Below are 15427 nucleotides of genomic sequence, written 5' to 3'. Positions count from 1 at the left end.
GTGGCTCAGGGACAAAGGCCTCCACTCTCCATGTCTCTGCCCAAGACCCAACTTTTTGAGAAAGCCAATTTTATGACCCAGCCCCTGTTGGGTCATACCCACCCTTGACTTTGACCCAGGGGAGCAGGTCTGGACTGGAAATGCAATGAGAAGCAGACGAAATGGGCTGAGAGTGGTTTGCCTAGAGATAAAACAAAGCCCTTTGCTCTCTCCCACCATTCATTCCCTCAAAAGCAATGAGGTCCAGGGGACAGAGCCCTTATCAGACACTAAACCTGGTGGTGCCTTCATATCGGACTTCCCATCTCCAAAACTTGAGCAATCATTTCTGTTTTTTTAGTTGCCCTAGCTCAAGTTCTGTGTTAAAGTGGCAGGAACTGACCAAGACATAGAATGACTCCCATGCAAGAAAGCAATGAGCACTGAGGCTGGCACATGGCACAGCAGGTTATCCCGGGACCTGCAATGCCGGCATCCTATATGAGCTCTGGCTTGAGTTCTGGCTGCTGTGCTTCCTACATGGTCTCCTGCTGATGTGCCTGGGAAAGCAGTAGAAGATGGACTGAGTGTTTGTGTCCTCTTCAACCTGTGTGCGAGACCAAGATGGAGTTCCAGGTCTCTGGCTTGGGTCTCGCCTAGGCCTTGCTGCTGCAGCCATCTGGGGAGTAAACCAACACATGGAAATATCTCTATGTCTCTGTAATTCTGCCTTTCATATATATATATATATATATATATATATATGCACACACACATATATGTATGTATGTATGTATGTGCTACACATATATAATACATGCAACTCATACATATATATATGAGCTTTCATTGTACACAGAATGAATGAATCACATAGCACTGAATATTAACATGAAGTCAGAAATGTGGTAAACACAGGTGGTGCCATTCATGTGAGGTTCAAGAACTGGCAAAGCTAGCCCACGAGCGGAGAAGTCCTAACGATGTTAACCTTTGGGGTTGGCATCAGTAGAATGGGTGAATGGAAGAGCCACATGATAGATACTAATGTCTATATCTTGCTCTACAGGCTGGTTACTTAGGAAAAGATTTACCAAGCCATAGCTGTGCACTCCCATGTAACACATGAGGTATGCCCAAACGTTCATGGAAGACAGAATTAAACAGTAAGTCTTGGTTTGGGTTTTTGGCCTGCTGATTAGGTGTATGGCTTGGGATGCCTGTGTCCTCCCCAGAATGCTTGGCTTGATGCCCAGCTGTACTCCGCACCCCAGCTTCCTTCGGATGTTCATGCTGGGACGCAGAAAACGCAGCTCAATAACTGGGTTCCTGCCACCACGTGGAAGACCTCGATTGAGTTCCCAGCTCTGGCTCTTGTGGGGATTTGAGAAGTGGGCCAGTCGATGGCAGTTCTGTTTCTCTCTAGCTCAAAATACTAAACTAAAAAGAGGCTATTTTGGTACAGAAACATTTAGAAATAAGCACATAGTTGTTGTATAATATGCATACGCACAAGCTTTTAAAAAGGATTATTTGAGGGCCCGGTGGTGTGGCCTAGCAGCTAAAGTCCTAGCCTTGAACGCGCCAGGATCCCATATGGGCGCTGGTTCTAATCCCGGCAGCTCCACTTCCCATCCAGCTCCCTGCTTGTGGCCTGGAAAAGCAGTTGAGGACGGCCCAATGCTTTGGGACCCTGCACCCGTGTGGGAGACCTGGAAGAGGTTCCTGGCTCCTGGCTTCGGATCGGCGCAGCACTGGCCATTATGGTCACTTGGGGAGTGAATCATCGGACGGAAGATATTCCTCTCTGTCTCTCCTCTCTGTATATATGACTTTGTAATAAAAAAAAAAAATAAATCTTTTAAAAAAAAGAATTATTTGAAATGCAGAGTAGAGACAGAGTTGCTTTCCATCTATACTGCACAGTCTACAAATGGCCACAATGGCTGGAGCTGGTCTGATCTGAAGTCAGGGGTCAGGGGTTTCTTCAGGGTCTCCCACAAGGGTGCAGGGGCCCAAGCCTTCCCAGGTGTACCAATAGGAAAAGGGGCTGGAACTGGTGCAGGGGATGCCAGAGCTGAGCCTCAGTCCCTCCGCAACCTTTTGGCAACCTTTCTTCTGTATGGCTTTCAAAAAATTGTTTTTGGTGGTAAGATAAACGTCTATTTTAGTTCTCCTTTCTGGGAACATTCCGAAGTAGCTTCATATGTCAATTGTTAAGTCAAGGTATAAAGTATTGAGCTTTCCTGAGACAGATGAGAAACTACAATCTGGCTAAACGTAAGTTCAGAGAAACTTTCATCTGTTAGTTTACTTCCCAGCCCTGTAACGGCTACGGCTGAGCAGGGCTGACACTGGATCAGGGAACTCCATCCAGGTCTCCGTCCGTCACTGCTTCCTGTGTCAGCAGGAGACGGAGCTGGGACCTGAACCCAGCGCTGCGATGCGGACAGAGGTGTCTTAACTGCTGGGTTGAATGTTACCCTGTTTCCATTTTGAATTTGTGATGACATTCAGTTTATGTCAGATCCCAAAGAACTTGAACGTGAAGACGATCCTGGCTATTCCAAAGGCCATCAATCATTAGATACCACCACAGCTGAGAACAAAATATTTTATTTCTCTCAATAAAACTATACTTTACAGTAGTATTTACTAAATAAATTATCTCTTTTACAAGCAATCATCTAAATCACAAATATTTCAAAGACAATGTATATACATGACATAAGGCCTTTATAAATAGCTTTGCTTTTCTTGTTTCACTAATAAACAGTGAAAAAAAATCTTTATAGAAGCTAGTTTTCTATAAAGTATAGGCAGACCGATTATGTTGATCTTTAAATGACACCAATTTAAACTTTGAATGACAAGGGCTATGATTATGATTTCGCAAACAAAACAAAAAACAACCAAACCCAGAATTTATACTTTACCTTTTTAGCTGGCTGGATTTTTAAAGTATAGAAACAGATTACATATGTTGCTTGTTTGTGGAATCACTGGATGCAAAAGGAAATCAAGCTAAAGTCCACAGGAGAGCAGCGCTTCAGGTCCAGAGAAGGTGAGCGGCAATGGTGCAGGAGCGGCAGAAACATTGTTCATGTGGGTCCTCGCTGGCCGGCAGGCAACAGCGATGGATAGAACAGTGTGGTATTTTGGCCAACCCGTCTGTTAATCAGCCTGTCCCCTAAGGCTTCCCAGACAGCCTGCAGACTCCCGGTCCAGCTGTCATTACTGTGAGTGCAGTCGGGGCTCAGCCAAGTTCTGCCCAACTCTGGAGTGGAGAAACTTCTCTCACAAGTGTGTGCATCTCGTTTGTACACATGATGTGATCATCATTCTCACTGGGGGGATAAACAGAAGGAGATTAGCCAGTTGAGCCATTACGCCAACCCGGACCAGCTATCCCCAGCATCTCTTTTATGTCTGGGTTGCTGGAGACCCAGAATTCCCAGCACAAAGCTGGCCCTTCGGGCTCTGGAAAGTCTGCTGTGATTACAACTTAGATTGCATATCTGCATCTTGCCAGGTGCACACTGACCCAGGGTTCAGAGTTGCTTCTCAAGCCACAAGGCTAGCAAGTGGAGGGTAGCGGGCATTTCTCTTTATGCTGCCTTCCAGCAGGAGCAAGAACGGAAAAGTTCACCATTTCTAAGCAGGAGGACAGAAGCCAGGATGTGGCTGCAGTCAAGTTGCACCGGGAGGGAACTGCCACGTCCGCTCTCAGGACAGGGCTCAGCTGGATGGGGTCGGTGCATGCCCTGCTCTTGTACGGCATGCACAGCTCAGAGGCAGACCAACACTCTGCTAGACTGGGCTGGCTCAGAGGCAAGGCAGCCTCCGATTCCCTGCACGGTGCTCCGCACCGACGGGCAGGAAAATGTCAGCTTAGAGCAGACCCAGAGGGGAGGGTGGCCTTGGCCTCTGGCACTCCACTGTGGGGATGCATTTAGGAGGAGGGTCTTTCATTTCAAAACTATTAGTGCAGCAGCAATATTTAACCCTTGGTCCTGGCCTGATGAATTTCAAGACCCAAGAGGCGGGTGTCAATCACTCACACAGATGGACGGCTCAGCAGCAACCTTTGGGGGAAGGCAGCATTGACTGAGTCCCCGTCATCCCCTATGTCACACTGCTCTGGCTGGCAGTGCACCAGTGTGCTCTCACCCTTGTCCCTGCACCTGTGCAAAACCTGAGGGAAGCAGCACAGTGCGGGCTGCCTCAGAGGGGGCAGCGGCACAGCTGTGGTCCGAGGTCTCGGCAGAGTGCATGGAGCTTCCCCACAGGCTGTTGCAGTCCTTGCTTCCAGTAACTCAGAACCGGACCTTCTCCTGGGATGGGGTCTTTACAGAGGAACTCATGGGAAAACGACATCAAGGGTTGGGCTCAAACGCAAAGGGAAATTTGGATGCAGTTGCATGCAGACTGAAGATGATGGCCCAGTGTGTGCACAAGGACAGAGCCCTGGGGGCACGCCATTGCTTCCTGGGCCTCCGGCAGGGGCGGGGAGCCAATCCCACAGGTGCTCCCACAGCCCCTCTGCAGCTGCCAGGAAACAAACTCCCATCGCTCCTGGCGCCCAGCAGCGGGACCCCTGGCCAGGGTGATCTGGGCTTCAGCACCTGCCTTTTGTTTTTAAACCAGCTTCCTATCTGCATGCGTTACACTGCACCCTGTACCTCTGGGTACAAGAGGCACGGTCCCTTGGTGGCTCCAAGAGAGAACCTGTCTGAGACAGACACCCTGTTTTCGGAAACCCTGCATTCATGGTTCAGGCTGCTGCTGAAGTAAGGTTTTCTGAGCTGGAACCTCACACTTCCAAGGGGTCCTCTCAGAGGCAGCTCTGAGAGGCAGGCTGGGAGCTGAGAGAGGATTAGTGCCTTGCTGCGATGTGCTCCACTACGGGCTTCGTGAAAGGCGGTGGATGCTGGGCGGGTCACAGGAAGCCGCCCCTGACATCCTGCTTAACTTGGCTTGCAGGGAGCAAGAGATTACATGAAGGTACAACTGGTGGAAATAGTCCATTGAGCCTGGCTGGCTTGCTCCTAATTAGGTTTCAGTCTGGCTTTCCACTTTCCTACCAGTGGGTGGCAGCGGCGGCCTTGCTGAAGGCAGGAACTCGGCCGCAAACCCAGTTCAGGAAGGTTTTTGGCTTCTCCACTGGAGAAGGGGGCAACCGTTAGGGGAGTGCCAGCGTACAAGCCCAGCGGACCTCAGTCCTGGACCTGAGGGCCTTTTAAAGAACTGATGTCCCAGGCCACCTCTAGGGAATGTCTTTCTAACACACACCGAGTCTCCAATAGGAGCCAAGTCAGTTAACACAGTCATATGCACCTGACAATTTTTTTTGAGGGTGGAGATTCTAATTCTGTCACACCTACCCAATCTTACAGCAGATTAGCCAAGGGGAAGGGAAGGGAACAGGAGCCGGGGCCATGTGGTCCATGGGCCCTCAGGGAGGTAGGGGATAGTGAGTGGAGCAGGGTCCCCATAGATTCTTCTCCACTTAGAACTTCTGGTTAACATGAGACCATAGGGGGTTAGAGCGAGCTCTGAATCCAATGTCTGGTATCCCTTAAAACAGACAAGACATAAAGAAACTAGAGGAAGGCCAGTCAGAGCCATGGAACCACCAGAACACAAGGAAGGACCCTCCCTTTCAGAAGAGCCTGGCTCGGGGGGCACTGTATATCAGAACTGAGACTGAACTCCTGGCTGAAGCCGCCCTGGTGGGGGGATTTGTCAGTAACCATCCAGGTGGAGATAATGCGAGGGCGGCCTAGCCTCAGACCTGCAGTACTGAGCTCTCGGCGAGCCTCTCACTAAGCTCGGCTTTCTCTTGCTTGAGTATTTTCTGTCCCTCCTCTGTGCTGGAGGGAAGAAATGGTTTGAATGAGGGCAGGTTTGTTGGCTAGGTCCATACTGGAAGAAGGATGGGTTTTAAATTCTTTCTCAAGGGCTGGCATTGTAGCACAGTGGCATAAGCTGCTGCTGCAATGCTGACTTTCCGTAGGAGTGCTGCTCCACTTCTGGTCCAGCTCCCTGCTAATGTGCCTGAAAAGGCAGCAGCAGATGGCCCAGGTTTTTGGGCCCCTGCCACCTATCTGGAGGCCCTGATAGAGTTCCAGGCTCCTAGCTTCAGGCTGATGCAGCCCCAGCTACTGCGACCCTTTGAGGAGTGAATTAGTAGATGGAAGACTTTCTCTGTTTCTGTAGCAAACAAATCAATCTTTAAAAAGCAATAGGTACATTTTTCCTAAAAGTCTCACTTGCTCCCAATCCGACTCCTCCTAAGTGTGCTGTTTCCCGCAGGCTCAAGGCCTCGAGAAGCCGTATTCACTCTGTCAGAGCCTGCTTTCCCTCCAGGAGTTGAGGTCAGGATCCTGGTTCAATCCTAGCTTCCCAGGACAAAGCAGCAGACAGAAATGGAAACCAGAACAGATGGCTGAGGGAGAATCCGGAGGGCCTGGAGGAGGGCAGAGTACAGGCTCGGGGGTGGTGGGCAACTGTGCACAGCCTGGAGCCCCAGGCCCACGCCAGAACAGGGCTGGCTCAGAAGAAAGGGGGGGATCAAGCTAGCCTGTGAGGCCATGTGTCAGTGTAAACCTAGTGTGCAACAGAGGACAGCAGGCCAAAGCCTCGGACCTGGCTACGGCAGGAGAGCCCGCCTCACTGCTATTGAAGTGTTAACTCCAGCCCTACTGCAGAGCCAGTATGCCTTCACAAGGTCCAACCCCAATTTTCTAGAATAATCTTCAGACAAGTGAGTGCTATTCTGGAAGGGAACAAATGCTACAGTGAGCTTCTAACTCAGCCTGAAGGAGCTTCATGACTTTGCAGTGTGCCACTCTTTACAAAGGGGAATACATGACAGGTGCAGCATGGTGTGTGCTCGGCTCTCACACATCTCAGAACTAGTACCTGGGTAACAACACTGCCGGGGCCATCACTCCTGGAAATACAGGTGGTTCGCCCACTCGGCCTGGAATCTCTTCATTTCTCAACATCGAGCCACACGTTGGGCAGGAACTGCATTCTCTGGCTAAATGTCTTCCAATCCAGGAGCAGGCACTTGGCCTGGCAGGTAAGGTACCTGCACCTCACATCCAAGTACCTGGCTTGAGCCCTGGCTCTGAAGAGGCTCCCTCCAAGGCAGGCAGCAGGTGAGGCCTCAAGTACTTGAATCCCTGCCACCCAAGTGGGAGACCTGCAGTTTGCTCCCGGTTGCTGGCTTTTGCCTGACTCAGACCCAGTTCCAGCCACATTTGAGTAGGGAATTAGTGGATGCAAGCTTTCTCTTTCAAATAAATAACTAAAAGTGCTATCTCCTAGGGCAAAGGCACGTTTGCCTTTCCTGCTTCTTAGTTTGCTCTCGGAATTTTGAGGGGCATCTCGGGCTGGTGAGGCTTCAGAGTCCCTCGAGAAGCAGTAAGATTGCCGCTTCTGCATATCAACAGCCGCTGCGCAGTCAAAGCTGTTTAAATAAGAATGATTCAGGAGTCACTGCGTGCCCAGGAAGTCGGGCCTCAACACGCAGTGGCTCTTGCCAACAAGTTCCGCTGAACTTTGTAAAGCCTCTGACCTGAGTGTGTTCTTTCTTCTCCCCCAGGTTTTCCCCGACACAGCAGCATGCTAAGCTCCTCCTTCAGTCATTCGCACTTCTCTGCCACCCTTCATCCTGTGATCAAAGAGTTCTTAAGCAACCTAAACACACACCAAATACCGAAGCTGTCCGCAAGCTACCCAGCGAGGCGTTCATCTCCAAGACTGGCATGACTAAAGAAAAAGCCAGTTTAACTGTTTCTCCTTCACCACAGCTGGTTTTGCCGTTAAACAGCCTTCGGTGGAGACACTTACGCAGATGACGTACTGGTCACTGAGACCATGCTAACGTGCAGAGTGACAAGGACAGGGCCACCTCCAAGTGGCAGAGGCAACGAGGCCACTGCCTTGGCACAGTCATCTCGCCCACTAGTACATGGTTACGAAAGCAGTCCCCTCATAGTCCACTTCCCACTCATTCTCATCTGGACTCGCAAGGATGCGTGCGCCCACCCCACTGTCCGCTGTGAATAGGTTCTTGTTGGTTATTCCTCTTCCCATTCCCTTTCTGCATCAGGCAAGGAAACGGGAAGGCGGCTGCCACGACAGCATCGGTGCCTGGACTTCCAGCACTCCTCAGCAAATGGAACTAGCTCAGTCATCGTTCATTTTACAGTAGTTTGGCCAGCTCATCTCCTGGGTATGCTCTTCAACACCCTCGTCTGGCCACCCGCTCCACACTGCATGGAAAACACATCTTTGGGCACTGGATACAATCATCTTGAAAGACATCCTCCTGAATTCGAGTATCTGCCAAGGAGTCTGACAGGGTGGTATTCACGGAGGAAAGTTGAATGGCTCTTAGCAGTGCAGGGTGACAAGGATGTGGAACCCGCTCCAAGGGACTTGATGAGCATGGTGGAATAGTGAGGGGCTTGGCACGGACACCTTCCTTTTGAGTTTCACATCCCATTACTGGCAGGGCACACAACGTGTGGCTGATCCGTGAGAGGAAATTTCATATGGTATCTGGTGGGCATAAGTCACCTAGGTATTTTGCAAAGGAATATACACATACATTTCTGTTTGTAAAGGGATATGTATATATATATATGTGTGTGTGTGTGTGTATATACTTATATATACATAGTGCTACACATAGGTGCAAATCAAAGCTCTAGAAGACTCCAATTCAACGAGGAACAACGAAGGGCTGTGTCCCGAAAGCTAACTGTAACTGTGACCACACAGGTGACAGGGCCATCTCTGCAGCTTCCTGAGCCCGTTCTGGGGAGCAGGCCCACAGCAAACCGGGGGCATACACAGGGGTGGGGCTGGCTTCTCCTCCTTTTTTCATAATGCAGAGGGGGACAAAATAATGACAGGCGTCTGTGTGTCCCTCTTCACATTTGGAAGAACGTGTAACATCAATAATAGAACTCTCTGGCATGAAAACACAGCTGGGGATTAAAGTGAATGATGTAGAACTTTCTAGAAAGATTGTTATAAAATTTAGGTTTCAGTACTGTGACAGTTTGTGGCTAAATAAAACATAAAAATCTTCAGCTTGAAAACACACCCTGGAATGACAAGTTAATGGTGCAGAACTTTCCAGAAGGATTGTCATACACTTCAAATATTGTGAAGGCTTATGGCAGAGGAGGTGATGAAGCAGCCAAAGTTTCAGAAACAATGACAGCTATATTGGAAAAACTTATTTCTTCAGCTTGCTGGAACTCAGGATGAGTCACAGCCCTTTAAGGCTGACAGGGGTCTCCATTGCACAGATGTAGAAAACTTAGGCTCACAGCCGATAACTAATTCATGCATCAAGACTAATGAGAGGCCACAAACTTCACAGACTCTTTCCAGTTCATGTTCAGCTTGATTTTGTAAGAGGTGACAGGACCAAGTTGAAACACAGGAGCTGCCCCTCGGGACGCATGCATCCCGCTTCAGGGTGCCGAGTGCGAGTTCTGGTTGACCTGTCTACTTCCTGCTAATGCAGACCTGGCAGGCTCGCACACGAGGGTTCCTGCCCCTCCTGGAGACCCCAGATGGAGTCCTGGGCTCCTGCTTTGATCTGGCTCAGTCCACTTACTGTGGCCATTTGGGGCAATGAAACCAAGAATGGAAGACCTCTCTCTGGCTTTAAAATAAAATGAAAATAAGCAAACACAATTTAAAAAACTTGAAAAACTTTGTAGAGAAAATAAGGTCAAAGTAGTCTTCTTATTATTTTTGAATAATGTTCAGTTTTTACTTTCCTTCTCATCCTCTCTACTCTCATGGGCTTAAAGTGGAGTTTCCAGAAATCAAACAGTAGGTCACACTGTAAAGACCCTCTGTTAAACCAGATAAGGGGAACTGACAAAAGTGTGAAACAATGCCACTCTTCCTATTAAACCTATTTTTGTCCTGTAAAATACAGCTACATTCATAAGATGTCATTTAAGTTACTATTTTAGAAGAGCTAATGAATATTTTACAACTTTGTCAGTTTTTAAAAAGGATTTTATTTTCATTTCAGTTGGAAAGGCAGAGTTACCGAGAGAAGGAAGAAATGGAGAAAGAAAGATATTCCACTTGCTGGTTCACTTCCCAAATGGCCACCGCGGCCAGAGCTGTGCCAATCCGAAGGCAGCGGCTTCTGAGTCCCCTGTGGGTGAGGAGGCCCGGGAGCTGGGCCATCCTTCGCTGCTTTCCCAGGCTTTAAGCAGGGACCTAGACTGGATGTGGAGCAGCAGGATACAAACCAGCACCCATGTGGGATGCTGGTGCACAGGAGAGAGCCTACTGCCACGCCACTGGCCCTGCAAACTGTCACAGAATACTGACAGAGGCAGCCCATAATGGATCTTGAGTCGTAGTTAAGAGCATACAGAGATAAAAGGCTTGAGAACATCTCCACTAGAATATTAAAGCCTACCAGAGGGCTGGGTGTTTGGCCTGGTGGTTAAGTGCAGAATGCCATGTACCCAAGGTCCTGGCTTTGATCCCTGCCTCTGGTTCCTAACTCCTGCTTTCTACTGCTGGCCAGAATACTGCAGGGATCTGAGGCATGATTCAGTGCAGCAGTAAAATAAAATAAAATAAGGGAGCAAGAAAGGAAAGAACAAAATGGAAATCTTATGAAAAATACTCTGTACTAACCTCCTGCTCTTCCCTGAGTCCCTGTGTCACCTTCATTAGGGGCAGGATGGAGGCTTGTATCAACAGTACCTAGTCTCTGAGTTCAATTTTAGGAAGGACAGCGTACAGAGCTGGGTTTAAATGTGGCTCTGTTGTTTCCCAGCTCCAGGAATGGATAAACTTCAGCCTGGGTTTGCTTACCCGCATGCAGGACCATCTGGATCACTGGTCCTTGGATGAACACAGCAAGGCAAGCAGGGACCTAGGCGGGCCCTGGACCAATGTGTGCCAGGCTCGGCCATTAGCAGTCTAACAAAATGCCAAACTCTTCAAAGATACCACACTGTAGCCCTTATCAGAAGCCGCTGCAGCTTTCACACTCCCTAGGCTTGGTCATTGTTCACTTTTAGGGATGTAGTTTGGCAATTTCACACACGAATATAAGGTGTGATGACCAGATCAGTGTGCTGTCTTTCAAAGAAATACATACATATTAAAAACAAGGCTAAAAGTCCCTGCCTTGAACGTGCCAGGATCCCATATGGGCGCCGGTTCTAATCCCGGCAGCTCCACTTCCCATCCAGCTCCCTGCTTGTGGCCTGGGAAAGCAGTCGAGGATGGTCCAAAGCCTTGGGACCCTGCACCTGTGTGGGAGACCTGGAGGAAGTGCCTGGCTCCTGACTCCGGATTGGCAAAGCACTGGCTGTTGCGCTCACTTGGGGAGTGAATCATCCGACGGAAGATCTTCCTCTCTGCCTCTCCTCCTCTCTGTATATCTGACTTTGTAATGAATAAATAAATAAATCTTAAAAAAAAGAAATATGAAATGTGTTATCTCAAAAACTGAAAAAAAAGAAGAAAAAAGAAAGAAAAGGAGAGAGAAAGGGAATATCATTATATTCATAGAATTGTATATATGAATTGCATTGAATTGGTTCTCTTTGTATTAATATGGTATTAACATGAAAAAATAAATGATTAAGAAAGTTCTTTCCTACGGTGGGAGTTAAGGGATGGTATTTTATACAGAGAAACCAGGTAATGCGTAGCAGAGGGTGTCTGGGCTGAGACACTGAGGAAGTGAGGAAAAAGCATGGGAAAACTGCAGACAAGGACAGGCAGAGTGTGCGTGGGCAATGGAGATGCCAGTGTGGCATCACAGATGGTACCAGGGCAAGGCCCAGCTGCTCCACTTCCCATCAGCTCCCTGCTAACATGCCTGGGAGAGCAGCAGAGGACGGCCCAGAATGGAACAGCATCAGCAGGAGGGAGAAGGGCCAAAGAGGCCTCATAGGAGGCAGGGAAGGTCGGCCGCTGGGGCAGTGTAGGGGCCTCTGGACTTTGCTCCTGAGACCTGGGAATATATGAGAGGGCTATGGGCTGAGGAGCAGCATTTGAAGGGAGATGAGTTGGGGTGAGATGCATGCTGAGGGGTGTGTGTGTGTGTGTCTAACACTGTTAGACTGCTGGCTTGGGGTGTGCAAAGCATGAGTAGACAGGAAGGCCCAGTCTACAAGCTCCCTGTGCAGGGCAGTGGAAAGACACAAGGACATGAATGGAAACATGATCCTGTAGTGTAGCCCACCAGGCTCCCTTCCCAGGTATTACCTAACAGCTCAGAGAGCCAACAGGACAGGCCTTCAGGATGCTGACATGACTGACTGCCTGCATCCCGGGGGTAAGCCATGTGAGGTGGGCAGGGAGGCAGCTAGAGAGGTTCCTGCCCAAATCACACAGCTGGGCCATGGCAAGCCAAGGGGGCATTCAGCAAAGATGGTTGGGTGCTAAATTCCAGTTCTTCCCTTGGCTGGCTGGCTTCTGTGCCCGGAAGCCTCCCACCTTACCAAGGTTCAAACACAAGGGGGCAGCCTAGCATCAAAGAAAGGCTCCACTTTGTTGGGAAAAACACTAAGGAGCTACATGCAGCCTGGGCACCAGGGACTCGCCTGTTCTGTGTGTGACTGTGTGAGCACTAACCCAGGTGCTCTGCTCTGCAGAGCTCTCCAAGCACTGTGGGCAAACAGCGTGGAGTAAGATGCTCCCTCTGCCAACGTCACAGGGTGCCAAATCCGTTTCTTAAAACCAAGCACATCTGGGTTTTCAGATTTTTTTTTCGTGTCAGCCATGCTTGTGCCCACTTGTAAACCAGAAAGGGCGGAGAGGAAGTGGAGCACCAAGTACTCACCAAGTAGACATCCAGTACTGAGGCATTGTCCTCCGGCAGCTCCACAGCATCAGGATCGGCGCTCAGGTAGATGGTCCCCTCCTCCAGGGTAAAGGTTGAACTGGAAGCTAACCCTTTACTGGAGAAAGAGAGGCAAGCAGTGAGCACGTGGCCTCTGGAAGAAAGTCCAACTACAGCTAGGAGACAAAATGGGTGGCTTTTGGCGATGCAGAATTGTGCTAGGGCTGGTATTGTGGCACAGTAGATGAAGCCGCAGCCTGTGACACTGGTATCCCATGTGGGCACCAGTTCAAGTTCTGGTTGTTCCATTTCTGATCTAGCTCCCTGTTATTGTACCTAGGAAAGCAGCAGAAGATGGCCCGAGTGCTTGGGCCCCGCACCCACATGGGAGACCCAGAAGGAAGCTTTGGCTTTGGCCTGGCCTTGTCCTGGCTGTTGGCAGTTGTTTGGGGAATGAGCCAGCAGATAGGAGGTCTCTCTTTCTCTCTCTGTAATCTTGTCTTTCAAATCAATCAATCAATCTAAAAAAAAAAACAAAAAAAAAAAACCACTATGCTAAGAGTTGGAAGGAACTATGGTCCTAGCTGGAGATAGCTGAGTTTAAAGATGTGGCTTTGTGGCCCGGCATGATGGCTCAATTAGCTAACCCTCCACCTCCAAGTGCTAGCATCCGTGTGGGCATCGGGTGGTGTCCAGTTGCTCCACTTCCCATCCAGCTCCCTGCTTGTGGCCTGGGAAAGCAGTAGAGGATGGCCCAAAGCCTTGGGACCCTGTACCTGCGTGGGAGACCCGGAAGAGGCTCCTGGCTTTGAATGGACTCAGCTCCAGTGCAGATTTCTCTGTCTCTCCTCTTTGTTGATCTGCCTTTCCAATACAAATAAATAAACCTTTAAAAAAAGAATGTGGCGAAAAGCCCTTTCTTGTCAGCAGGACTCCCGGGGGCTGCAGGGCGGGAGGCATTGGAAAAAAAAAAAAAAGAATGTGGCCTCGTTGTTACATTTTCCTTTTTTTCTAAAGATTTATTCATTTTTTAATTTGAGAGGCAGATTTACAGAGAGAGAAGGAGGGGGGGAAAGACCGAGAGAGAGAGAGAGAGAGAGAGAGAGAGAGAGAGAGAGAGAGAGAGAGAGAAACCTTCCATCTGCTGGCTCACTCCCTCGGTGGCCATAATGACCACAGCTAAGTTGATTCAAAGCCAAGATCCAGGAGCTTCTTCTGGGTCTCCCATGCGGTTGCAGGGACTCGAGAACCCGAGCATCCTCCACTGCTTTCTCAGGCCATAAACAGGGAGTGGGTCAGAAATGAAGCAGCTGGAACTTGAGCCAGAACCCATATGGGATGCTGGCACTGCAGGCAAAGGATTAACCTGATAAGCCATCACATTGGCCTCTTCCCTTTTCACTTCAATGCCTGAGATCATTGTGAACTTCTGGTTGTCCCCTAGGTGTCTTTGTGAATAGCTGGTTCTGGCTATTTTAGTCTTCACTCACCTATCTGTGGGAGTTACAGCTCAAGACCACCACTGGATACCTGAAACTGCAGATGGTACTATATTCTTTAACATGGAATATATATATTTTCCTGACACACACACACACCTATGGCAAACTTTCATCATCTCATTTAAAAGAAGCACAAAGGCTTCTCTTGGGTACATTTGAATTGCCAGCATCATTGTTCTTGCATGTTGGGACATTAGCTACAATAAGATTAACTTGAACACAAGCGTGCCATGTCAGAATGGTCAATGTGGTAACTGAGATGATTACTAAGTGACTAATGGACAGGTGGCGTACACAGCATGGAAAGTTTGGACAAAGAGATGATTCCCATCACGGGAGATGGTGTGGGATTTCATCACATGACTCAGAATAGCACACAAGCTAGAACGCAGGAACTGTTTACAAATGGAATTTTCCATTTAGTATTTTTGGACTCTGGTGGATGATGGAAAACTGAAAGCAAAATTGCAGATGTAGGGGTGCTGCCATACCCACAGGTTGCTGGTCTATAGACGATAACCTCAAGCATCATTGGTGCTGATCACTTCTCTTTTTAAAAGCTCATTTATTTTTATTCATTTGAAAGGAAGAATGTCAGAGACAAAGTGAGAGAAAGCGAGAATGAGAGAGATTTTCCACCCACTGCTCACTCCTCCCCTCCAAATGCCTCCAACAGCCAAGGTTGGGTCAGGTTAAAGCCAGGAGCCTAGAACTCCATTTGGGTATTTCACATGGTTACCAGGGACTCAAGTGCTTGAGCCATTGTCTGTGGCCTCCAGGTGCACACAGGCAAGAAGCTGCCTCAGAAATGGAGGTGGGATTTGAACCTAGGCACTCTGATTTAGGATGTCAATGTTACAAGTCGTGGCTTAACCTAGTGAGCCACAACGCTCACTCTGATGATTCTTTTTTTAATTGTTCTTTTTGGCAAGAATGGTTACATTACATCTGTGGTTCTCAATCTTTAACATGCGTCAGACTCCTGAAGCACAATGTTGTGGGTCCTTCCCTCCATTTGGCAGGTTTGGTGTGGAATCCTGGTGATCTCTTGCTCTCGGTCCAAGGGCCACCCTTGCACAGATAC

General features: G+C 48.9%; 1 protein-coding gene across 1 annotated transcript in view; it reads right to left on the bottom strand.

Annotated features, from left to right (window-relative positions):
* Nucleotides 1-2988: 2988 nt before the first annotated feature.
* Nucleotides 2989-15427, bottom strand: part of PIP5K1B (phosphatidylinositol-4-phosphate 5-kinase type 1 beta) — a 184328-nt gene continuing 171889 nt past the window's right edge. Inside the window, exons 14-15 of the mRNA XM_058657404.1 lie at nucleotides 12842-12959; nucleotides 2989-3326 (exon numbers count right to left, since the gene is read on the bottom strand). Coding sequence (XP_058513387.1) covers nucleotides 3324-3326; nucleotides 12842-12959 — 121 coding nt within the window. The 3' untranslated portion in view covers nucleotides 2989-3323. The remainder of the gene's footprint in view (nucleotides 3327-12841; nucleotides 12960-15427) is intronic.

The sequence above is a fragment of the Ochotona princeps genome, chromosome 31 (genome assembly GCF_030435755.1).
Source record: "Ochotona princeps isolate mOchPri1 chromosome 31, mOchPri1.hap1, whole genome shotgun sequence".
In the NCBI taxonomy this organism is placed as follows: Eukaryota; Metazoa; Chordata; class Mammalia; order Lagomorpha; family Ochotonidae; genus Ochotona; species Ochotona princeps.
This window is presented reverse-complemented; position numbering and strand designations above follow the sequence as displayed.